The 25,940-nt window shown below is 31.8% G+C and overlaps 1 protein-coding gene across 1 annotated transcript in view; it reads right to left on the reverse strand.

Moving 5' to 3' along the window:
- The window catches only part of LOC129231655 (uncharacterized), a 55,353-nt gene extending 29,841 nt beyond the window's left edge, over positions 1-25,512 (reverse strand). Inside the window, exon 1 of the mRNA XM_054866018.1 lies at positions 25,222-25,512. Coding sequence (XP_054721993.1) covers positions 25,222-25,354 — 133 coding nt within the window. The 5' untranslated portion in view covers positions 25,355-25,512. The remainder of the gene's footprint in view (positions 1-25,221) is intronic.
- Positions 25,513-25,940: the final 428 nt, after the last annotated feature.

Here is a 25,940-nt window from a genome sequence, read left to right on the forward strand (position 1 = left end):
ACAACGTCGTCCATGCCTATTTACTCCCTATCGGCACTTAATCAGCTTGGACAGACCATAATCAAACTGAAGCCCATACACTTTATAAATACGATCAGTTAATCTTTGAACTGGTAGCTAGAAATATTTTTCACAACAGTGAGAAAACTGCATTCTTGCAACGTGTAGCAATTCAGAGAACTTTTTGACAATAATGCTTGATATTTCTGGAAAGTGTATAAAAACCACTGAAATCCTGAAACGTTACACGGAAATACTCAGAAACGTTTCGGAAATCTTTTGCAGTGTACTTACATCGTCCAAAGGTGCAAAATAACTTGAAAGTGGTAAGTAAAGTACCAGAATGTTGAAATTAAGCATTAACCAATATACAGATTTTGTATGCACAGTTTATACATAAATTGATAAGCTATAAAAGTGGAATTTTATGAATAAGGTAGATAACATTTATTTCGAACTATTGTTTCGATTATTTTAAATTATTAAAATTGAAAATTATCTTTGTACTAATTTGTTTACAATATTTTTGGTTAATCTTTATTTTGCTAAGACGAACAGATTTGATGGTTTTTCCACACATGAACATGTTACATGTTGTTGTACCCATGGGAGAAACACCTATTTTCCTAGTTCAAACCGCCATTGTTTGGCCTTGAGATCTATTTATGGTTGGAGATTCTGACGATATTAATGGAGCGCATGGCAGCAGGATAATTCCTCCTTTAAACTTTTACAATAAAATTGCTGCTTCAAGAACATTTCCGGTGACCCTTTTGACAAATATACGTGTATATTTGTAAAAACCTAGGTGGGTTTAAATTATGGAGAATATTAATTCGTGAAATAATTTTCAACTGGAAATTGTGTAGTGTTATTCCTGGTATGTCCAGATAATTTAAAATTCAGTTGGAAACTTTACTGATTTGTTCTAATCAGCAATTGTATCGATTGATTTAATTTTTTTCAAATTACCGGGCAACAGCTGCTGCATTTAAAAGTTAATTGTGTCTACATTAACTTTTTTGCTGCCAAAATAGCGTGACTACAGAAGCGGTCATAATAAAAAAAAAAATATTTTATTCGGGAATACACTCTTAATTAGTTCATTTTTCGTCTCAATTGCAGTGCAGAACTTTTCGGGCTAATTGATGTACTGTGTATTTTGATATATTTCAGTTTCAATGTTTGCAATACCCAGAAATCGCTTAGAAAATACTTGTGCGAATACCTAATTTTGCGTTTGAACTCGCATGTTCGTGGTCAATCGCATCATCTCGACATGACGCTATAAAAACGATTGTTTTAAACATCGGTTGATTTCATCGGAATAACTGGTATTGTCTGCCGGAAGTCCCCAGACAGTATTCAGGCAATAGTACTAAAAGTTTATCGTTGCCTTTCAAATCTTACATAATCCTTTGATGTGCTTCGAATGAATGCTTTTTGCTCATGAGCCATAGTACACTTATCCCAAACTATAATTGCACTCTTTTGCAACACTATAGCCATTCCGCGTTTTTTCTTTAATGTTACACATTGCGTTTGGTTTGTTATAAATATCTAATAGGCAACTTTAAAGCTGTATGTGCTGTTCGTCTACCATCTAAAAAAAAAGTAGCAGCAATGCCTGACGATGCAATTGTCACTGCAATTTTCTGTTGCGAAAGTATATTTGCAAGAGTTAATGTTATTAAAAATCTCCTGGCGAAAAAAAGAAAGAAAATTAATGTTTTCCGCTTAAATTCAGTAACCTTCCAGAAATTATCCTGGAATATTTTTGAAGAATTCAGTAGTCTTCCTGGTTAAAGCCAGTTATGATTCTGGCAACTTCAGAGAAGCCTAACGTAGATTTAATATAATAATCTGGAACCCTTCCTGCTTTCCCCACTAAGATCTCGAAGCATTAATGCAAAGCTAGGTTCTAATGTAAGTGCTGGCTCGAATGTAACTCATGTGCAACTTCCTGCATAGCTTCTTGATCCAGGCATCTTTTCGCTCTCATTGGGAGCTGAGTCAATCTCGACTGACCGTCATCGAGCTGAAACCGATACACCAAATAAATACGTTCAGTTAATCTTGATACCGGTAGACAAAAATATTTTTCACAACGGTGTGAAATCTGCAATTTGTAGCATTTCAGGAAACTTTTTGACAAAGATAATTGACTTCCTCAGAAAGTGAATAAAAACCTGTAAAATCCCGAAACGTTATATGGAAACAATAAGCAACGTTTCGGAGGTTTTTTTTTTTCATTATAGTGTTTTTAGCAGTAGGTCAAACGATGTTAGAGTTATATCGATTAATTAACTTACACCGCCATCTATTAAGAATTTACAGAACTAAACAATTAATACACACTATTAATGTGTAATTAACATTTTATTTGCAATTAAAAATTATAAAAACTATCCTATCTTTTAAGTTGGACCAAATTACAGATAGGTATGAAATTTGATAAAAATCGGTTCAGTAGTTTCGGAGTTTACCCCGAACAAACATCGTGACACGAGATTTTTATATATATAAGATTTTTATATATATAAGATATATATATATATATATATATATATATATATATATATATATATATACTGTCAAAAAAGTATATGCTCCCAGGAGAAATCAAGCTACAGTCAAGAAACCCAGCAGGAATGAACTCTGGTACAGGGCCGTATTCAGAGGGGGGACTCGACAGCCCCCCCCCCAAAACCCGAAAGTTTTGTTTACCGTAAAATAGAAGTTTTTTTTTTTAATTTCTGATGTCAGTAAAGGAAAATAACTAAGTTTTTTTATTTTTAATTTTGTAACTTTTAAACAAGTGAAAATTTAAAGAAATACAGAAAAAGCAAAGAAAAAGCAATTCTAGTTCTCATTAGCAGCAAAGCATACTTGAAATTTAGACCTTTAATTAGGACTTCCTGCTCACTTTGCCAATTCAATTCAGGACCATGAAGGGCCAAGGCAGGCCCCTTGTCAGTTTGTTAGACTTGCCGTCCGCCAGGGGCGTGCACAGAAATTTTGGGGCCGTCACTAATGACTTTTTCGGGCTCCCATTCATATTGTTAACCCCTATTTTCACCCCTAGTTTTAAAAATATTGGGCGCCCTTCAGGCTCAGGCCCGAGACAATTGGTGTCTCTTCCCCCCCCCCTGTGCACGCCCCTGCCCTCCTTCCCCTTAAGCTCTTATAAAACCTACACTGCACCGATTTCGAGCCGGGGACTCCCCAAAGGCCGGGCCCCTAGCTTCCGATTAGGCTAGTATCTTGTTACCAAGATGTGCCAAATTCAGCTCCTTGATACAGTTAGAGTAAAAAAATGCAAAAATCATGATTCTCGCGTTTTTGTAGAATATTTTTCAAGATAAGTTTTTGTGACTGATATGTTCCCTGTCTTGCCATTTATTTAATACCGAATTCAGTACTTTGGAAGTTCTTTTGTTATTGCTTGTTTTTATCTTACTTCTACTTCATACTGTCAACATCTTAAGCATGAGAAAAAAAATAACACTTACTCTACTCTATTTCATTTTCTGCACTACTTGTGATTGAAAAAAAAAAAATTGTTCGCTTTGAGAAATATTTCGTTATATTTATTTTTTAACTTAAAACGGGTGTGTCTTACAAAGTTATAATCATTTTGTAAGACTGTGCAATGAACTTCTAAAAAGTTCAAATAAAGTGTTTTAAATAACTTCAACTGTTCTAGAGTCTTCGAAAATCATTTAAGTTTTTGAAATTCCTTGAAAGGGTTTTCAATTTTGTCTCTGATCAAGAAAATCAAGTATTAACTGTCCAAATTGCCAGAATATTACTCTTTCGTTCTTATTTTCTGAATTTCTACACCATTTCTTTTAAACCATTTTATACAAATTTTATACTGCAGAGCATTTGATGAAAAAGGAGGGTGTTGGAGAAGTGATCAAAAAAATTACACTAAAAGCCGATATGAGCAAATGACGATATGCTTCTCTTTTCTCCTCTCTCGTTTTTCCTCGCTGTCGATTAATGTCAACGATTTGTCGATCAAGAAATTTTTATTTTGATTAATCTTGATTTGCAAAAGAATGCATAACTTTTAAAAGACTTTGTTTGCATGTTTTTCTTCATACTTTTGTCGTCTCAATTACCCCATATAAGGCCTCAAAATACAGATTTTTACACCTATTTTTCAAAAAATTTCCCAGAGGAGAAACCCCCAGACCCCTGAAATTATGGATGTTTTGCATCCAACTTAAAGGGACACTCTCCTGTTATCCTTACCTCAACAAGGTGAATAAAAAAATAAGAAATTAAAAATAACGAGCTGATGTGTGCATCACATGACTTCCTTTTACTCCAATTTAATGTCATTTTCTCATTATTGGCAGTTTTAATATGATTCAATAATTTACTCTCTAAATATTACCAACAATGACCAAATTGAAACCAGATTCTAAAAAAATTTTTTTTTTTAATCGCCAAGTTGGCGACAAAATTCGGCGACCAAGAGACTGGCGATATATCGCCAAGTGTCCGCCAAATTATAACACCACTTGAGTTTACATCGAAATTAACAACGATTTCCCCCAAAAAGGGGCAAAAGACCCCTTTTGAAGCATACGAATGCTACCAAAAAGGAAGGTGCACAACTAGACCCCACTAGGAGTCTACTTACCAAATTTCAATTTTCTAGCACACTCCGTTCTTGAGTTATACGACATACATACATACATACACACATACGCACATACATACGTACATACAGACGTCACGAGAAAACTCGTTGTAATTAACTCGGGGATCGTCAAAATGGATATTTCGAGTATCTGTACGTTCCTAGGCACATATCCATGTGTGGTCGGGTTGAAAAAAAACTCAACATTCCTTCGGGGAAGAGCAAAATGGAAATTAAGGCCGATTTTCGGGTGAAAATTTTTTCGCGAATACAATACTTCCTTTTTTGTAAAAGTAAGTAAAAATAACAACAGTCCAACAGTGGAATCATTAAAAAGTCGAGACAAAAATCATCTTCTGTGTTAAGTATTTTTATGTGTGTATGTGTGTCTTTATGTATATATATGTGTGCGTTTGGACAATGTGCGAATCCGGACCTCTCCCGAAAAAAAATTCTGGATACGGCCTTGCTCTGGTAAGATACGCATAAATGATTTAAATTTCGTCATAATTCATTTGACAAAGGCAAGCACGCTATGCAACATGAAAGATGTGTAGCGAGGAAGATTGAAAGTACGATTGCTCGTAGACAGTAGGGCTATTCAAACGAAACTCAAAATGTGAGGACTAGAACGTCATTTGAGAGGTTACCGGTGCCAATACGAACAGTTGTTCGGTTTTGGATGAGAGTGTACACTAGGTCTCAGAGATGCAGATTGGTTGTACAGGCGTATCGGCCGCCACCTCGGCGGAAGCGATATGGTACAGTCGGACCCCGATTCAGCGAATTCATCTGACCGAAACTTTTATACGTTAAATCGGGTTTATTCGCAATAATCAGGGTGCGATTTTTTTTTCTTTTGTTAAATTGCACGTACTTTATTTAAAAGCCCTAATAAGCAACTGCACCTGAAATCATTTCGGTTGGCGCTCATAGCACAAGAAAAAATTAAACGGAATTAAAATTTAAAAATTAAAATTAGTTATTTCATAATGTAAACCAGTTATGTAATTCAAAAGGGACATCATCAAACCTACTGTACTTGTTAAGTTATGTGGAAGAATTTTTACTTCTTTTAACAGTAATGCGAAAGTAAATTGACATTGTCTCAAAACTGGTGGTTTGATTTTTGTCTGAACGCTGACGATTTAATGTAATTTATCCTCGAAGAATTTTGCTAATTTCGAAATTGTTTATTGCTCCCCCCTTGTGTTTCTTAATTTTAAACTCTCGCAGATATACGACAATACGTTAATAATCCTCCAATATGTCTGAGTAAACAAAGATTTTTTTTTTATTTCGTGATTCTCATAACGTATCTTGCCCAGTAGAAGCAACTGCTATACACCTGCGTCAAAAAATTGTCTGAAAATACATCCTTTTTATTGTAATTCTTTTTTGTGCCATTCCGAATCTTTAGTTTAAAGTTCGTTGAAAATTTTAAGAAAAAGTTCCTCACACGAAAGAACAAATAATGTAACCAATATAAAATATATTGTTATTTTCAACACGATAGCTGAAATTGATTGATTCAAAAGGATTCATCACGCGAACGATGACCATCTGTACCAAGTGGAGTTCATCCCGTTATCTCCGACAACTATTGTTTTCTTTCAAACTAGTCATTACCCAATGAAGATAATTCCTGAATGACTGAAGATTTTTCCCCCTGCTGTGATTAAGAAAAAAATATAATGAATAAAGTTGAATGGCAAAACTAAAGGAGCAATAGTTTTTCATATGTCAGAGGCATAACCTATTCCTTTGCAATTATTGTTAGTTGTACGTCGCTAAAATTTTAAGAAATATATAATTTACTAAATCTTATTTTTTAAAGTATTTTGTTCTGATTTTTCTCAATTTTACTAGCTCATTATTTAGTAGTAAAACAAGTTTCAAAAAACACTTCAAGGGTTTAAAACATTTTCAAACACATTATTTATATTTTTCCTTGCATTTAGAATGTAAAACTGGCACTGAAATAGTCATCTGTTCATTTTATTATTATAAATATAACTATAATGTCTAAATGTAAAGAATTAATGATCAGAGAAATTTGAAGATGAATTTTTCCATAGATTAGAAAAATTTCAAGGTCTTAGTGTGCTAACATTTTTAGTTCCACTTCTTCACAAAGTTCAATGAGCCTACTTCAAAGCAAGATGTAGTAGATTAATTAGCATTAATAGATAATGAACAATGAAGGTTTTTTATTAGTTAATTAGACTCATTAAACTAATGACCATTTCACTAGTAGAAAATTTTGAAGTAAAATTATTACTTATTTAAAAAAAAAAACACATGCCAGCACAACAGCCGGTTAAAGATTTAAAATCGAAATTTTATGAAGATGATATCACTCAAAAATGTCATGGATTTGGGCAGCAAGCATGCTAATTGCGATTCCATTTTAAAAATTGTCACTTCTTCCAATATATTTACTTTTTTTTTAAAAAATGTATCTCGATTTCTCACATCGAAATTGCAATGCATAGACGTTGCTTAGTAAATGAGAACTTTAACGTAATAAGTTCCCATTTACTACACACAAAAAAATATTTTACAGACTTTCTTCAATGGAAACGAAGACCATTCTGCAGTGGGAAAGTAAACAGAAGTATCTGTAGAAGCGAGTTTTATAAATATTTCAAGAAACGCATTTTGGATTCCATATTAACAAAAGGGAAATGTTGGAGTTTGACGGAGTGGGGGGAGGTTTCGTACTTTATTTTTAGTGAAAGTCAAATAAGCAAGCTTGTACAATAAAGCTGAATAACAATAGGTGAAAAAAAGAAAAAGAAAAATTAATTTGAATTTTGACATCTTGAATTCAAATTATGTTTTTCGCAATCACGAGTGTGTATGTAGGCGTGTGTGTTTGTGTGTGGGGTATGTGTGCTTGTGTGTAGGCATGTGTGTTTGTGTCTGTGTGCTGGCACATGTGTGTATGAATGTGTGTGGGGGGGGTATGTGTATGTGTGTAGGCATATGTGTTTGTGTCTGTGTGCAGGCATGAGTGTGTGGGTCTATGGGTGGAGATCTCTAGTTGTGTGTAGGTGTGTGTGTATGTGTAGGCATCTGTATGTATGCGTGTGTATATGTGTTTGTATGTGTGTAGGCGTATGTATGTGTTTGTGTGTGCGTGTAGTTGTGTATGTATGCGCGCGTGTGTAGGACATGGATGCAACGTGGAGACGGCTTTCGCTATAGGAGCAGCATCGTGAGGACCCGGTCGACGGTGATGGTACGGAGGGTGGCGGTGGGAAAATAAAATCAAAGGACGCCAAAAACAGTCAAATGAAAGCAATAAGCAATCGTGATTGCTCAAAAAAAATTTAATGAAAAATTTACAGATCCTGCCCTTTACCGTTTTACCGTCCCACAACAGCATTGGCGCGTTCTCTGCGCTCCTGAGTCAGAAGGGGTATCGTAGTTCCCTTATTAGCTTAAAAACGAACGATGATCTGTCAAACAACGTGTCACGTTTTTAAGTACGGAAATGTGAGGCAAACTGAAATAGTTAAGATGACTGAACTTTTTCAAAGTAAGCAAATAGGAAATTTGTTCTGAAAATTGCGGAACATAAAGAAAGAGCATTATTTTATAATAAAACTTGCATTGAAAATGTATTTTTTTATTTTTGGCAGTAAATTTTCGCTTTAAAAAAAAGGTGGAAATTTTTCATTTTTTTCATGGGGCAAAGTAAAATATGAAGTGATAAGGTTAAATGACTAAATAAAAAGATGCTAAAAAATAAACGAATAATTAAATTAACTAAATAATTAATGTATGAGGACAAATAAATGAGTGAGTATAAGAGTAAATGATTAAGAAAATATGTGAATGAATGAATAAATATTAGTGAATTTCTAATTTAAGGTATGTTGATATGGCAATTAATTAAGAATTAGGGTTTCCAATCCCGAAATCCCGATCCTGAATCCCACGAGATCTCTCATGATATTTAGCGGGATTTTCAGTCTCGCAATTTTTTCCATGTAAAAGTTTTCCAAATTTTTCCGCTTATAAAATGACTATTTTCACAAGCATCATCTGAAGTTTGAAGAACTTTCCTCTTATGTCTGCAAGAAGAGCAAAAAAAATTGCCTCAGATGATGAACGGTGGATTTACCATTTAAGAACACAATAAAAGTTGAGTTTATTTTTCTGAGATTGAATTGGTATTCTCATTCAAGGATTTAGTTTTCATACGTTCCGCAATTGAGAAAATGTGTACAATTTAAAAACATTCTCAAAAACAATCACTAAAATTTAAAATCCAGAAAATTACGCTTTAGAAAAAATAGGGAGAGTGATCACAGATTGCAAAACCCACTGGGGTAGCCTCAATGATGGAATATTGGTGAACTTCTGTAAGCTTAAGGAATGCACTCAATAACTTTAACTTAAAGTGCACACTATTTTTCTACAAAGAAGAAAGCAATTTAAAACCTGCCATACATTCGGCACGACTCTAAAAGATGTGACAGAAACTTGGATGAAACATAGTATGACTCGCATGACAGTGCAGTAAATTAAGCTGCTCCAGTTTTTGAATGTCTCATTCAAGTGAGAGGTAAAATTAGTGAAATTATCAAAAAACTTTTACTTAGCCTACGATTTGGCTAAACCAAGTAGCACACACCCCTTGCAGTAATAAACCAAATGCACTGATTCAATGACCAATGTTTATGAAACAACAAGGGTATTCTTTATGCAATTTAAACTGAATACAGCAAAACATACACAGCCATCGTTTTTAACAGAAATTTGTAGTTCTTGGGCAGAAACCAAGCATAAGAGTAAAAAAAATCTATTTCAGAAGATGATGAAGATAATGGGGATCTTTTGAAAAAGTGGAGCCACAGTGGAGTGTGGCGCGTGTTTTCGTCAAGCCCGTTATTTTTTGAGCAAAAAGACTTTCTTATCCTGTACTAGCGATGCTTTATAACGATGTATTGAACTTTTTAGGGCACACTTTTGCGTACCAAACAGTAATTACTAATTGGAATTTGACTTTGTAGTGCTCTTCAATTGGTATACGGAATTTCAAAAAAAAAACTACTAGTTGAAGTAACAAAAGCAGTCCTTTCTAAAAAGCACAACATTTTCATTTTTTAGAAGAATAAAGTCAATCCCGCGAAATCCCGGGATCCCGCGGGACTAGCTCCTTACAATCCCGAAATCCCGCGGGACTGATATCGGCGCGGGTTTGGAAACTCTATAAAGAATACGTAAGAGATTTAATAGATGATTGAATAATTAAACGAAATGAACTATTTCACTTTGTCTCATCCACTTTGCCCCGCATGTACTCGTCTAGTTGTACAAAATATTTAAAATATAAATAAGCTCAATTAATATTTCAAATGTTAATTACAAGAACTTTATCATTTAATAATACCAAAAATAATTTTCGATAACACAATATTACAATATGAGCATCAATTTTTAAAAATTGCTTGTATTATCATATTCTTTTATTTTCAGATGGATTTTTTCTTGACAGGAATCGACTACATGTGTTACTACATAGTTGATAGATAGGTGTCGCTAAAAACAGCGTAAATATTTCACCATTTCACTTTTCCCAACATTCTCTTGAATCAATTTTATACTTCATGCGCTTTAAAAATGCTTTATGACTCTTACTTTTTGAAAATTTTACATAGGGCGAGTACTAGAGAGCCTTTTTAAGAGCAAACCAAAACTCCCGATACAGTTGTACCCACATTTCTGAAGCTCTGCACCCGCCTATGAGAGGAACATCTTTGTTATTTGCAAAACGCTGGGAGCTTCTTAATGTAGAAAGTCCAAAAAGCCGGATTTAATTATATCAGCTCAAATAATAGCTTTTAAATTCATAGTCCAGGTGTCCTTCGGCTATCGTTGCGCTCTGACGTGCAAGGTATGTAGTTCTACGGTAAGCTACGAAAATGACAAAATATGAGCTTTGCTGACATATTTCTTCCTTGCTGAACTTACGACCCATTTTTATGTTATTCACGAAAAAGTTAGTAGAGAAGACTACAGTTTTTTTTCTTCTTTTGTCAGTGTGTAGTGCTGTCTGGGAATGCTTGAGCTTCTATTATTCTGGGAGGCAGGGGCGACACTAGTAATTCTGCCGCCGTAGGCGATATTACCAAGTGCCGCCCCTCCCCCCCCCCCCATTAAATAATAATATAAAATAATAATATATTAATAAAATACGAATAATAGTAAAGTGATTAAACTTAAAGTGAGTTTCTAGTTAAATTCTAAACTGGGCTTTGCGTATTCAATCACTAGTACACACTTTAAATTATCTTTTTTAACATTAAAGTAGTGCATCTTTTGGCACTGAAAAAAATATTAATATTTTAAACGACTTTTAAATCACGCAATTTTCCGCCACTAAAATAAATTGAATTTCTAGTTAAATTCCAAACTATGTTTCGCATATCCAAGCGTGGGTACACAATCTAAATTATTAATTTTAGCATTGAAGCAGTGAATCTTATGGCGCTGAAAAAAATGTTTCAATTTCAAAATTTGTCACCCTAGGCGACCGCCTAGGTCGCCTATCCCAAGAGCCGGGCCTGCTGGGAGGACTGGTGTTTGGCAGTTGAATCTTGTTGAGACAAATACTAAGGAGTGTTGAAACTTTTTCGGAGGAACCCACGATATTTTTGAAGGTAATTTTATAAATTAAAACAGTTGTTCAATCAAATCAAAGTTCTTTTTACCGATGACTGGTCTTTTCCTGAAGTGATGAAGTTATAAATTGATTGATATAGTTGATTAATATAATTATACTTTGAGTTAAAATTATACATTTTAACAACAATCTACGAATACATATTCCGAATCATGAAAGGTAAATTCAAATAATATTTCAATGGAAATTTGTTATTGATTTATTTAGATGAACTCTTACATTTGACATCTCTTTATTTAGAAAGATATTGTATCTCATTATTCTCGGTGCATTTTCTTTGCTAATAAAAAAGCTGAAAGTCTGTATCTCTGGATCTCTGGATGTCTGTTACGCGCATAGCGCCTAGACCGTTAGGCCGAGTTCGGTTAAATTCGGCACAAAATTAGTTCGTAGCATAGGAGTGAGCAGCTCGAAGCGATTTTTCAAAAATTAGATTTTGTTCTTTTTCTATTCCAATTTTAAGCTCATTTTACCGAGCAAATTATCATAACATGGACGAGTAAATTATCATAACATGGACGAGTAAATTATCATAACATGGACGAGTAAATTATCATAACATGGACGAGTAAATTATCATAACATGGACGAGTAAATTATCATAACATGGACGAGTAAATTATCATAACATGGACGAGTAAATTACCATAACATGGGTGAGCAAATTAACATTAACGAATTGGCAAGATATTCATCATCCATTATTTGTAAATAAACAGGCGAACCAAATGACCTTTTAATTTTCTACCACGGGAAAAGCCGTGCGGGTACCGCGCTAGTTCTCCATAAATTTCAACCTTTTAGCACTGGATCCTACCACAACGGCAAGAGGGTAATTGGTGTCAGAGATCGACCGAGACTTAGTAGTGGTAGTAAGAGTCTTACAGAACACCAGACTAGTATGGAATGATATTGCTCTGGTGGAATATATCTCTACTGTGTTCACTGTTTTCGTATATTTCACTCCTACAAAATTAATTTCTCTCATCTAAAAATTTCAAGGACTATTTTCACGCCTTGAAAAAAATCGTAGCTACGTCTCTTGTCCCTACTGTTCTCAAGATACATTCTTATACAAGATTGTGCTACATCGGAGGATTCAGGTTCTTTTTAAGAAACGGTTTTAAACTTAGCTTTGAATTTACGAGGAGAACAGAAATCCATTCTTTAAACCAGAGAGAAAATTTCAAAAAAATCCATGAAGATTTTATTAAATTGAATTTGTTAAGTCAAATACGAAAATCAATCGCTATCTTTCTGATTTTTAATTAATCATATGTCCCAAAACCATCAGAATATCTTCTTTTTCAACATTACTTGAAATTACAAGTACGAATTTCAGCATCTATAAAATATAGATTTTAGTTTACTTGACTAATAAACTTGACTTTAAATACTCAAGTGATGCATAAAACTTTAATTGGAATTTTATTAGATATAAAACATGCGGTTAAACACGTACTTGCATAAGATTTATCAGAAAATTATAAAGGGTAAGAAATTGATCTATGGAAGGAAACTGAAATTTTCATCTCAAAAATATTTATATTTCATCAAAACCTTCCAATACATTTTTCTGTTAAATGATGCAGCGATTCATTCTTTAACTTAGTGCGACTTTCATCAAATGCTTTCAAGTTGTTAATTGCTATCATGTAACTGACGAATTAAACTAAATATAGTATTTATTTTCTAGATTATTTGAAAGTTTTTGGAATAGCTCATATTTTGAAAACATTTCATGAATCCTTAATTCGTAAAATTGATTAGAATTTCTTTAATTTCTTGCAGTAACATGAATAAAACCTTTCATTGATATTATAGCTTTTTTTGCATGAATTAAATCATATATTACTTTAAATTAATGTAGAATCATCTTGCTAAATTTAGTTCCTTAAAAACAAGTAAAATATAGTTTAAACGCGCTCAGGATTTAAACTAATTTAAAATTTCTACGTGCTTTTCTTTGACGTAAGTGTAACAGTTCATTAGAAACATTTTTACAGAAAACTTAACGAAGATATAAATTATATATTTATAAATCTTTAGCTCTTCTTGCTTTGGAAAGATTGTTAACTTCCATAAATAAATGAGTTTTTCCTAATAATTTTAATTGGGCAAAATTCTGATATGTTCAAAAGATGAGTAAAGCTAATTGTTATTTTCAAATGATGTGGAATTATATCTAATTAGCTGGAATTTCCTCTTCGAAGCAATAAAACTTTTTAGTTGCTTCCCATTAATGAAAAGTAAAACCACCAACTATAAATAGGCAATACCATGTCATACGTTTTAAAAATTAGCATTTTCTTTTTCTTTGATAATTTGCGTTAAAGCTCTACTTATGATACTCCAAAAATGATCTATAGCTAATTTTCTCAAATGTATGTTTTAATGAATTCCAACTATCAAGATTGTTTTTTAAGAAAATGTATGAGAGAACTAACATGCAAGCATAAGAAGAAAAAAAGGTAATTATACAACAAAAATTGCTCGTAGTGAATTTTTAAAGTGAATTAGCGGAAAAATATTTAAAAAGTTTAAAAAATATTCATGCAATATGTTTAATTATGAAGTTGCATCATTTTTTTTCCGTAACAAGCAAAAGGTATTTTTTTTAAGGAAAAAAAATTAAAGGCTAATAACTAAAAGTAAAATGTAACGTTTAACTAGAAATAATTTATAGCAAAAAAGCAAAATGCTATTCATTTCCTTCCTGACATGAATAATGATGCATTTTAAATTTCCAAGATTCTTAACTTTAACCTCACATTTTAAAGACTTAATATTAAGCCGACATTTTTTTTTATCATTATATTTGAATAGTTGACCCCTGAGAAGTATTTGCGCTCGATGGAAGGACGGTTTTTAAGTAACTATTTGAATAAATTACAATTGCAAAAATTAAACTGGTTTGTTTATTTTTCGCTGATAACGGTTAAAAACATCTGTAAAACGATGTCTTGCGTTTGAAGTTTGCTGAAGTATTAAAGGAAGTCATGGCGCACCTGCAAAGAACATCTTTGAGAAGTAATATACTTGATACCGCGATTTACCGTGTTAAAATAAAGCTCTTTTTTTTATTTCAAAACAACAACGCAACTGTTGTTTAAAATCCTGAACCCAATGAGTTAAGACTTTATATTCATGGAAATTTGGATCGGGTTTTAGCCGAGAAAAATTAGTCATTCAAAAAAAAAAAATACATTTTCTGACCCTACCTTCGCAAATATTAGCATGACGCTCTTAGTGACTGAGCTACCGGGTCTCCATCTCAGGAAGCTATATACTAAAGCAATGCGTCATAAAGCAACAAAATAAATTGAAATTGACGCCTCTGCTTTGTTAAAATATTTTTAAAAAGTTAAACTGCGATGTACCGTGTTAAAATCAATGTCTTGTTTCCTGATTTTAATAAAAACAAAACTGTAGCTCAGAATCTTGCGATGAGTTCCGATAACATATAAATGTAAATTTGGATTAGAGAAAATAAATCAATGAAACGGTAGTTTTCGGTGTATAGGGATTAGAGCTCACGACCTTCGCATTAAAAACACGATGCTCTAACCAAATGAGCCAACGTGTCTCCTAATTATAATGCACATTGAAGAAATGCGCAACAAAAAAAAACTGAATAAATCTGGTTTTTTGACTAAACAACCAAAATGTGCATTATTTTTTTGAGTTTCGCCGAAAGCAGTAAAAAAAAATTTAAAACGATGCCTTAATTTTGTAATTTCATCAAGTATTGAGGAAGTTAAGGCGTTGTCACAAAAAAAAATTAAGAAACAATTCAACTAATAATTCAAATGAGTAGTTCAAACTTTCTTCAAGTTTTTCAAATTTTATGAGCGAACGGTTTTTTCTAACCTTTACTTTCTAGATGAAAATTTGAATTTGTCTATTGATGCTTGAGCTAAATATTTAAAATCTGTACTCTTATTTCGAGAAACATTTCCATGAAACATTAATCAGCTCAATAACAATTTCTCAAAATAATTTGTCCGGCATAAATCCAACTGTTAAATAAGAATTTAAAAATAATTCAAATTTCCTCGTAATGCTCATTGCTACAATTCTTTGTTCTGCTCAAAACTGACAGAAGATTGTTAGAATAAAACATACGAAACCACGGGCAGAGGGGTCTGAAGAAGATCGTTCGATTTTTTTTTTCTAGTTGATTAACTCTCTGAAAAGATATTAGCCGATCGAGAGACAGACTGACAGTCTGAAAGACATTTAAAGAGGTAACTCAGCAGAGATAATTCTACATAGCGAATACTCATTTTCAAATGGTTTACTTTCGATTACAAGATGCAAAAAAGGGGGAAACTTGTAAATCTTAATATTTTTTCATGTATTCTTTCTTTAATATAGATATATAAGAAAATATGTACGCGAAACTACCGTAACGAAAACTGCTATTATGATCTGAAACATGCACACATAAATACATGTGTGTGTGTGTGTGTATGCGTCAACACTTGAAATTTTGCTAGTGAGGCAAGTATGGAAAAAAATCAAATTTCGCATTTGATTAAAAATATTGCTTTTTACATTTAGATAATGTTACTACTACAAAATACTGGTAAATAATTCGTGAAAAAAAGGGTATTTAATCACTTATTTAAAAATAAGGTGCAAATCGCCATGAAAATTGCAGAGGAGTATCAAATAACCACTTCTTCAGAGCAAGAAATTGAAGTTGTGCGAGATGAACAGCAAATACCGTTGTACATAAATAGGTTCAAATTTTTTGTTTAAAAAATATCTAAAAAGAGTTTCAAAAACCGACAAATAAAAGTGGTAAAAAGACTTTCTAAGACTTGTAGAAGAAAATGGTGATAACAATTTTCAAAACCCGTCAGAAAGAACTAGTAAATAAGATCTTAGAACAATGTTACAAAAAAATTTAAAGCGAATGCATAGGCAAATATTTGTCTAGGCTACAATATCTAACATTGAAAAAATAATTGTCAATAATTTAATATAACTGTTGCTCATTATGCTCACGTATTGCTTATTGCTCATTATGCGAGAGCAAATTTTATCAAACAAAGGTTATAATATATATAAACAAAACTTTTATCTTTTTTTAGCGTTTTTTTTTTTCCTTCCCACTTTTTTTTTTTTTTTTTTTTCGTTTTAGGAGACATATTAAACATTTTTCGAGGAGGAGGAAAGAAGTGATCTAATTTCTCTCTTTACCCCTTGTATATGATAACTGAAACAGACATTTTCTTATACTTGGTTTATTCTCGAAATTCATGTTTTTTTTTCTGCAGACTTCGTGAGAAATTTATTTTCGATTAGTTTAGCAATTAGAAAATGTTCGATAAAGTGACATTAAAGATAAAGTCAGTAAAACAACTATAGAGTTGCATAAAAATTAGAAGTCATATCTCAAATCCTTTTAATCCTGCATTTCACGCTCTTGCAGATTTGCTACAGTTTTTAATGTTTATTGGCTTTCGTCATGAGAAAAAAAAACAGTTAAAGAAAAAATATGTACGGCGGAACCACAAGCGTCTTCTTTGCTTCAGCAAAGGATAGAACTATTCTCATAGTTTTGATGTGAATTGGATTCTCTCCAGTAAATCAAGTTCGAAATTATGCTAAAAAATTTCTAAAATGCTATATTATTTTTAACCGATTTCAAAAAAGGAGGTTATGATTTCGTCTTGCGGCTTTTTATGTATGTTTTCGTATTTTTCACATAATACTGGACTGATTTGAAAATTTTTTTTCTTTGTTTGGGAGGGTATACTTTCCAGATGGTCCCATGTTAATTTTGTCTGGATCTGATGAGGGTCCTGGAGAAATAAAAGAAACTCATACATTAAAATTTCATACATTAAGGCTACGTAGACCAGCTTTCGTCAGCTGCTTGACACGTCACAGGTCACGTGGTTTTGGCTTGAACGGTGCATTTTTTCGACGGAGGAACCTTATCTTGAACAATATTTAATTCTCACGCATCGGGATGTTTGATTTTCTCGGCGTCGACTGTTAATTTTAAATATAGTCTTATTAATGTATTTATTACTCATGTAGCAAATCAGTAAATTAAATGTATTTTGCTACGAAAATAGTTGAATTTATTAATTCAATATAAAAAAAAGTTGGCTAATAAATAACGTCATTTAGTCATTAAAGGGTTTTTTTAATATTTCAGTTTTGAAATATATTTAGTGTTCAATTCAAGGGGAATTGAAGACAAAAATCCCTCCCGCCGACGATAAAATTTATGTTCCTTAATAAATATATCGTAACTGGTGTTCGACATCTGAAGTTTGACAAGTATTCTAGATTTAATATTTCATGACGCCGTCAGTTTAAATTTACAGTTATGGCAATACTAATTAACAGACTTCGTTGGAATTTTTTTATGTACTATGATACCCGATTATTAAAAGACGCCTGGAACGATTAGGAAAATTCTTTTTCTGTTTGAAACAGTATACTTCTATCGGTTATCTAATGGTCTTCAAGTCCGGGTATGAGGGATCTTGTAAAAATTGAGGGAACTTTTTGAATTTCTTACTCGCGCTTTGCTGTTTGTAAATTCATAGAGTTTCGCTTAGTGAAACGATTTTTATGGGTTTTTTTTTTTTTTTTGTTTAATGGATAAGAGTGATATAACTTAGGCACCAAACTTTTGCTTCACCCTATTTGTTCTTTAGAAAAAAGTTATGGACAAAAAACAATAAACTTCATTTAATTTCAATATTAAATGATTAAATATAAAATCCATTGTTAAAGAAAGTTCCATAAAACGAAGGTACTTTATTTACTCGGTGTTAAAGAAAGTACCATAAGATATTAATATTAATCAGGGGTGCCGCTTGGCGGGGGGTGTTTTGATGTTTATTTTTTCCTTTTAAGGGGGCCTCTTGCTTTGGGGGAGTTCCTCCCCCCTAAATGTTTCCCCTGCATGAGTCATTAGTAGTCATATCGCAAATTTTGAATAAAGCCTCCTCTGAAACAAACAGGAAATCCATTTAGCATCATTGCTCTGGTAGTATTTTGATCTCCATGTATACAACATCACAGTAGATACTCTGTTTCTAGTGTGGTGTTGATCTATAATGGGGCTGCATAAAGAGAAATGTGGCTTTTTTCACGAGTTACGTGATACGTATTATTATGAAATATAAAATAGTTCGGAAAACCATTGACATTTAAATGGTTCTAACTAAATTAGCGCACAAATAAATCCTGGAGAGGAACAAAGATCATTTTTTTTGTCCCAATCGTATAAAATGTTATGCGCATTAGGAATTTTTCTTTTTTTAAACGACTTTAAAAAAGACGCTCTCAACTAGTCGGAATCTTTTTATGTATGTCCCCTGTAAAATCAAACACGCGTAGACGAATTTGGAAAATTCTTCTTTTTTTTTCCTTCTTTTGAAAAGTTCTATACTTCCCAGGTGATCCCATGGTCATCAGGTCATATCTGAAGATGGGATCCTTGAAAAATCAAGAAAGCTCTTGAAATTCTATGTTCAAAACTAAAGCGATTTCTGTTGTTTTGCCGACTCCTGCACTTGACGCTTTCTCACTCCAGATGTACGTAAGTAGTGTACCACATACTTTATCCTACATACTTATTTTATATAAGCACCACTAAAAAGCAAAAAATAAATTATTTTCAAATAAAAAAAGAATCGACTTCAAAAAACGAAGAGGAACGAAAAAGTAAAAAATAATTAGTCATGCTTACATACGATTTCCTACCCAAACGTATAAATCAAATTTATTTTACAATTCCAGTACAAATATTAACTAAACTAAACACACAATTATAAAATAAACACTGATTTCAATTACTATACGATGAATTATTGTAATACCGATCAAGTTATATACGATCTCTTAATTTTTAATAACCATTTGAAGTCGGGGCCTTCTATAAACTACTACCTAACGTAGCTGACAACACACCAAATCCTGAGTTAAACACTAATTTAACAAAATGCGAAAGTCTTTAAAACTAAACCTACTCAGTTACGTTAGGTAGTAGTTTATAGGAGGCTCCGACTTCAAATGGTTATTAAAAATTAAGAGATCGTATATAATTAGTTAGGTATTAAAATAATTCATCGTATACTAATTAAAATCAGTGTTTATTTTATAATTGGGTGTTTAGTTTAGTTGATTTTTGTACTGGAATTGTAAAAGGAATTTGATTTATGTATTTGGGTAGGAAATCGTATGTAAGCATGACTAATTAATTTTTACTTTTTAGTTCCTCTTTGTTTTTTGAAGTCGGTTTTTTTTATTTAAAAATAATTTTTGTAATATGTGTCAATAAAAAATCTTGCCATTAGAAGACTTCCCATTCTGTCTTTTGCATTCAAAACGCCATAGACAAAAACATACAATATTTTTAGATTCGTGAAATAAGTGCATAATATTGGGAAATCAATATACGTGTCGTTGAATCACAGCAGCAGTAAGATATCTAATCCCAGAAATCACACTAAGGTATCTTACTGATGCTCTGAGGCGACGATACTAACTAAGAAAAACGCAAAAATGCAAAAAGATTACGTAAAGATTGCGAGTGAACTTTAGTGAACTGAAATTAGTTAAGTTTTCCGAAAATTAACAACGAAATAAGTCGTGTAAATAGATTACAAGTTAGTAAAAATTCTTATTTTTGAGTGAAGGTAATGCGTGCTTTAGAATCATGATTTTGGTAAAATAGTTGTTACACACCGGGCAACAAATGTAATCGAAGCTTACTTCAAAGCTTTTTATGAAAAAGAAATCTATTTTTGCTTGTGTATTCACATGTAATATGTTTTGTTAATTAAATTGATCACATGTGTTTTAATGGTATTTTTTTTAATTGAAATATCTTTTTAAATATTGCTACGAGTTTACGCAGTGCTTGACAAATTACACGCTCACTTGGCATTTCCAGATATTTATAACATTTTTGTGTTACAGTGTTAAAGTGCTTAAGTGCATTTTTAGTAGCTAATGTCCTGCCATGGGCTAAGTAAGATGTATTTACCAGGATAATTTTTTAATTCTTGATTGAATTAAAATGTTAGGAGAGCTGGAAAGCTTTGAAAAACTCATCAAATATGGAATCTACATGATGAAAATTTAATCCAAACTGAAAATTCTTAGTCAATTGGACTACTTGTAGGACTAAAGTGGGAGCAAATCTCATTTGAGCGTAAAAATTATTCTTTTAATGTGTTTTGTATATTTTTGTCTTGCTGTCGTCGGTTTCATATAGCAGGATCAAGTCTTTACAATTTTCTCTTTTTTTGTTCCATTCTTGGAGACGAAAATTCAATTATTATGATTATGAATTCTTAATGTGCCATAATTTGATGCAAATCTTTTGGCACAAGCTCAGTCATTCATAAAATTAAAATGCAAAAATAAACTTTAGTTAATAAACAATTTAGAAAATCAAATTTACTCATAAAAAAAACTATCATCCTGTGAAAAATCGTAGAAAATTACTTTTTATAATCTGGTACTTATTAGATTAGTTGAAATGAACAAGCATTTACTTTCAGACTTTACCAATTACAGTTAAAATTGAAAAACTAAAGAAATATTGCAGAAAAGTTGAATATATTGATGAGGAATAAAAGGAAAATATTTATTGTTTTAAAAATATTTTAAAATATCTATGAACAAAATATACATTTCCAAAATTGTTTCAAGTTGATTTTTTTATTTTTTTCCCTCGATTTCTATTGAAAATTATTACCTGATTAAATGACATTCAAATTGCATAACTTTCCCATATTTGGTCCTGATAATTTGAGTAATGAATTTCATAAACCATGGCTGCTTAGATTTTTTTTTTTTTTTTTTTTTGCGTGGTTTAAGTACTCAAGAATTAGTAATAAACACATTCCTTAAAAATATTTCAAGCAAAATAAGTATTTTCTAGTCTTTTTGTTAATTCAAAAAAAAGTAAGAAAATTAGTGTTGTACAACCCAAATTCAAAATAATAGAGTACTTCTCACTTTTTGGAAAAAAGTTTGTTCTAGCCAAATATAAGTGCAAATTAGGTATTTAAATGAACGTGCTGCCTTTCTTAGACCTTAAAGTGTGCATTTCATTTCAAATATACTCAATTAAAAATAATCTTTGACAAATAATCCAAAAGTTTATAGTGATGAAGTTTTACATTGAGTCAAAAAATTAGAATATTCAAATTAAAGGGGGGAAAACACTTTCAAAAGAAACAATATCAGTACTAGAATGCGTCATTTTTTGCTGGATTCAATGCTTTAATCCTTTCACACACGGATTCTACCACCTGTTTACATTAATCGTTTCAGACACTTGTTTCCAAACCCTCTTCAATGCGGCAACGAGCTCAATATTGTTGTCGGGCACCAGGTCTTGAATCGCTTTCGTTAGATTTGAAGTTGCTACAAAGTCTTGATCGTGTTGAGATTGGTAGAGTTGCTTGACTAGTTTAATACCGAAATTCCTCTTTGCTGAATCTTGCTGAAAGATAAAATGTGTAACAACTGTGCCTCAGATGAAGTATCATGCAATATTATTGACAAACAGCGGCAGTTACGCATTGCTTTATTTTAAGATATATATAATTTTCCAATTCCAGCAGCCCTCATGCACCCACAAACCGAACTGGATGTGTCAAATTGGAGAGAACTTTTTAGACAAGATTTCTTATATGCTTTTCTTTTTAAACATCAAACCCGAACACCTCTTTTTATTCACAGACATTTCAAAAAAAGATTCATCACTGAATATAATACTTTTCCAACCTTGTTGCCTCTGTATGAGCTTCTTTTTGCACCAGGAGAGTCGTGCACGTTTCTGCTTCAGGTTTATCTTTATTCTTACTTCGTAGATCCGCAATTGAAACTGCAATTTATGCAACCGTCCAAGTGTAGTTAGCGTGGACAAGATAACTATACATTCTTTCCAATACTTATGAACGTAAGAAGCATTTTCAACGATTATTTTGGACGATTTACTTTAATTTGGGTTCATCTCTGCCAGGTGATAAATTTTTTCTACCTCGTTTACTTCGATTACTTTTTAGTTGGTCAGTCCTTCTTTATTCCTTTAAAATCTTACATACCATAGATTGTAAAACGTTCATTTGAATTGAGTTGGATAGTTTTTTTCTAACTTTAAGAAAAGATACAATGTGTAACTTCGTTCTTTTCCTATTTATCACCTTGACAATCCATTTTGAGCAATAAAAAGCTTTTTAAAGAGCATAAAATTATCCGGCGCCAAGCTCCATACTTGTGACAAACTTTCGGTTAACAGGTATGCAAATATTTTCGCTATTTTTTAAAATTCACATTGAATAATTAGATAATTCTAATTTTTTGACCCATGCAAAAAATCTATCTACTTTTCCAATGCGTTAATGATCCATAAGTTGTAAAAATAATGTCTGAAAAGTTGTTCAAATTGATTTTCCCATTCATGAATAACAAGTTTTACTCTTTTTAATTTGCATGCGTTCCGGATTCAGAGACTAGTTTTGTTAAAACAGTTCTGCTATTCTATTAATTTGAATTTGGGTTGTTTTTTTTTTAAACATTTTGAAATTGATTTAACTTGAAGGGAAAAACGGAAGGGGAAAAACATTTTATTTTTTTTTTCTATTTTAGAATAGTATGAGCACCTACCAGTAGTATAAATAGGGATGACTAAAAGTCTCCGCTTTTTATAATCAATCATGCAAAAGAAAAATTGAAGTAATTTAACAAATGTTTACATGTTTCAAATGAAGAAAAAATCATTAGTTTGAAGCATTCCAAACCTAATGTTTAATTAATTTAAAACACTCTGAAATCAAGTCTATTGCGTAAGAAACAAGTATCAATTAATTATGAAATAACAAAAATATTAAACATTATTTTTCAATATTTCAACTGAGAAAAAAGTAAATTATTTACCTAAGTGCTACTTGGTTAAGTATAATTTAAATGAAATCTTAATGCATCAATTGACGAAAAACATTCCTAAATATAAAATATTATGTTCAATGTATTTCAACTTATCCCTTTGAGGCGTTTGTGGATTTGTTTGAATTCACCTAGCCGACTATATTTTCAAGACTCATACAGTATCTTCAGTGGGATCCGCATGTTCTTAGCCTGTTTTGCTCAGTAATTTAATGCTCTGTGTCTCAAAGAGTTAAATACTTAAAATATAAAAATAATCATTTTCAAATAATACTACTAAAATAAAATAATAATGAGGATTATGCTGTTTGTGGAGATAAAAATTGTTTATTGTTATATACTTAAAAAATAATAAAAATCAAAAACGGCAAAGGACTCTGGAAACTAAACTGGAATGAAAAACAACTTTCATCCCCCCTAGTAATTAAGTATAAGAGCAATAAGCTAAAAGAAAGCGTCTCGAAAAGAGTTGAAATGCTTTGCAACGGAAGGAAAAGCAATCCTTACTTTGAAAAGCCCCGAAAATAACTTTGTATTCCTTTTTGAAAACACTTCGAAACTGGAAATTTTTTTCGCAAAATAAGAAAAAATAAGATTTTTTTAATGTTGAAGCTAAAATATTTAGATAAAATAGAAAATTCTGTAACCATATGAATCTAAAACATCCATAATATTTTGAAAAGTTAGAAATGTAAGGAGAAGTGAAAAAAAAGAATTTATTTCTGTTAATATCACTTAAGAAATAAAAAATAATTTTTAAGAAAAATTTGAATTTCTCTTTATTGAAGGACATACTTAAAAATATTTTGAACCGAGTGTAAATTTTAGGAAGTAGCTTTATAAATTAGCCAAAACATTAAAAATAAATTTGACTTAAAAACATTAAAGAAAAATATATAATAATATTTAATGCAAGCAATATATTATTCAATAGCAAATAATTCGGAATTAAGCAATAAGAGAAAAGGCCATTTGTTTACCAATTCTCAAAACTGAGTAGATGAAGGGTGTAACGCGAAAACAAGCGTTTTTCCAAAACAGGAAAGGATATATCAAAAATATTAAAAATAAATTGGAGAAAGTGAAAATTAATAAAAAACTATTTCTTTCTTTTAAACGTTACAAGGCTAAATATAATAAAATAACAATTGTGGGATAATTTATTAGTTAATAGGAATATATCTTCAGTTGAAAATATTTGAAATCGAGAATTCATCTAGGATGATAAAAGAAGAAACAAACATTTAAAATATAAAAGTAGGGACAGATGAAATATTAAAAAATAACTTGTAAAATTAGTAGAAACAGATATACCACTATGTTTTCTTTAAAAACTGAAAATACTCCTTAATATTTTTTCAAGGACTGAAAATACTTCCATGATATTTTTTAGAGGAGTAAAATTCAGTTTGTAGGAGTGAAATATATGAAAACAGAGAAGACTATAACAGTGATAAATTAACTAAAATTAATTCAAGGATAATAAAGATTAACCAAAATTGCCAACTATTTATGGATGAAATGGAAAGTGGCAGAAAAGAAGAGATATGTACTACTTTAATTTTTAGCGTTTATAATGATAAACTTTTTGAATATAAAAAAATTGCAAAATATTAAAATGTATCATTTTAAAAATTCTAATTACCTTTTTTTTTCACGTAGCTAAAATTCTTGTTTGAAATGCAAAGCGTATAACTAATAGAGTAATTTTTATGAGTTTCCGATTTTTAATGAGTGAAATACGCTTGTTTAAAATATCTCTGAGTAGGAAAGAAAAAAAATTCTCTTAATTACTTGTAAGAACCACAATGTGAAACATAATATAATCATAAATTTTACAAAGCCGGTCAATTGAGGGGAAAATATTAAAATTATTAGCTGAATGAGGAAGGATAAAATCATTTTCATCAAATATTAAATACTATAGACTCACCTTCTGTTTCGTACGCAAGAATGAGAAGGAAACTTATGCAGCAAAATATCATTGCAGTGTGAGAAAAAGGAGCAGAAACGCTAACTCTACGTTTTAATTCCGAACACACGCGATTTCTACTAGACAAATTCATTTATTGCAAAACAACTGAACAACCGAGCGCGAACTAATTTTTTTCTTCTCACTTAACACTCAAAAATTACAGGTCGGTTTAAAGTAAACGGGGGCTAGTGACACTTAGTTCGACTAAGAGAGCCGATTTATACCTCTTGTCAACTCACGTGAGGGGAGTTTTCTTTTTACAGCCCTCCAAGAAAGTGAGGAGGAGGCTGAAAATTGAAATTAATACGCATCGAGGGGGCTCTAAGCTAGCCAGAAAGTCTGCAATTGGCTCAAGGCGAAACGCGAACTGAGCTTAGAAAGTAAGATTTCATCAGCCCCGGCGCAGGTAACTCTGCCCCCATGCGTTTTCTAAGTTCCCCTCCCCCTTCCGGTGCGCGATTCCTCGAAATTCAGTTAAGGACTTCCCATCTTCGCCACGAGAAATGATTTTATCTTCAAAAATTGAGGGCTCGATTTAAAGAACATCTTTTTTTTTTAAATAAATTTTACTTCCCGAAACGCGTTTATTCCTTTTGAGGAAAATCATCTGTAATAGATCTAAATAAAAAAGTTTTTCGTGTTGCCGTTGGATATATACGTAGTGAGGTTTTTCATGG

The sequence above is a fragment of the Uloborus diversus genome, chromosome 10 (genome assembly GCF_026930045.1).
Source record: "Uloborus diversus isolate 005 chromosome 10, Udiv.v.3.1, whole genome shotgun sequence".
Lineage (NCBI taxonomy): Eukaryota > Metazoa > Arthropoda > Arachnida > Araneae > Uloboridae > Uloborus > Uloborus diversus.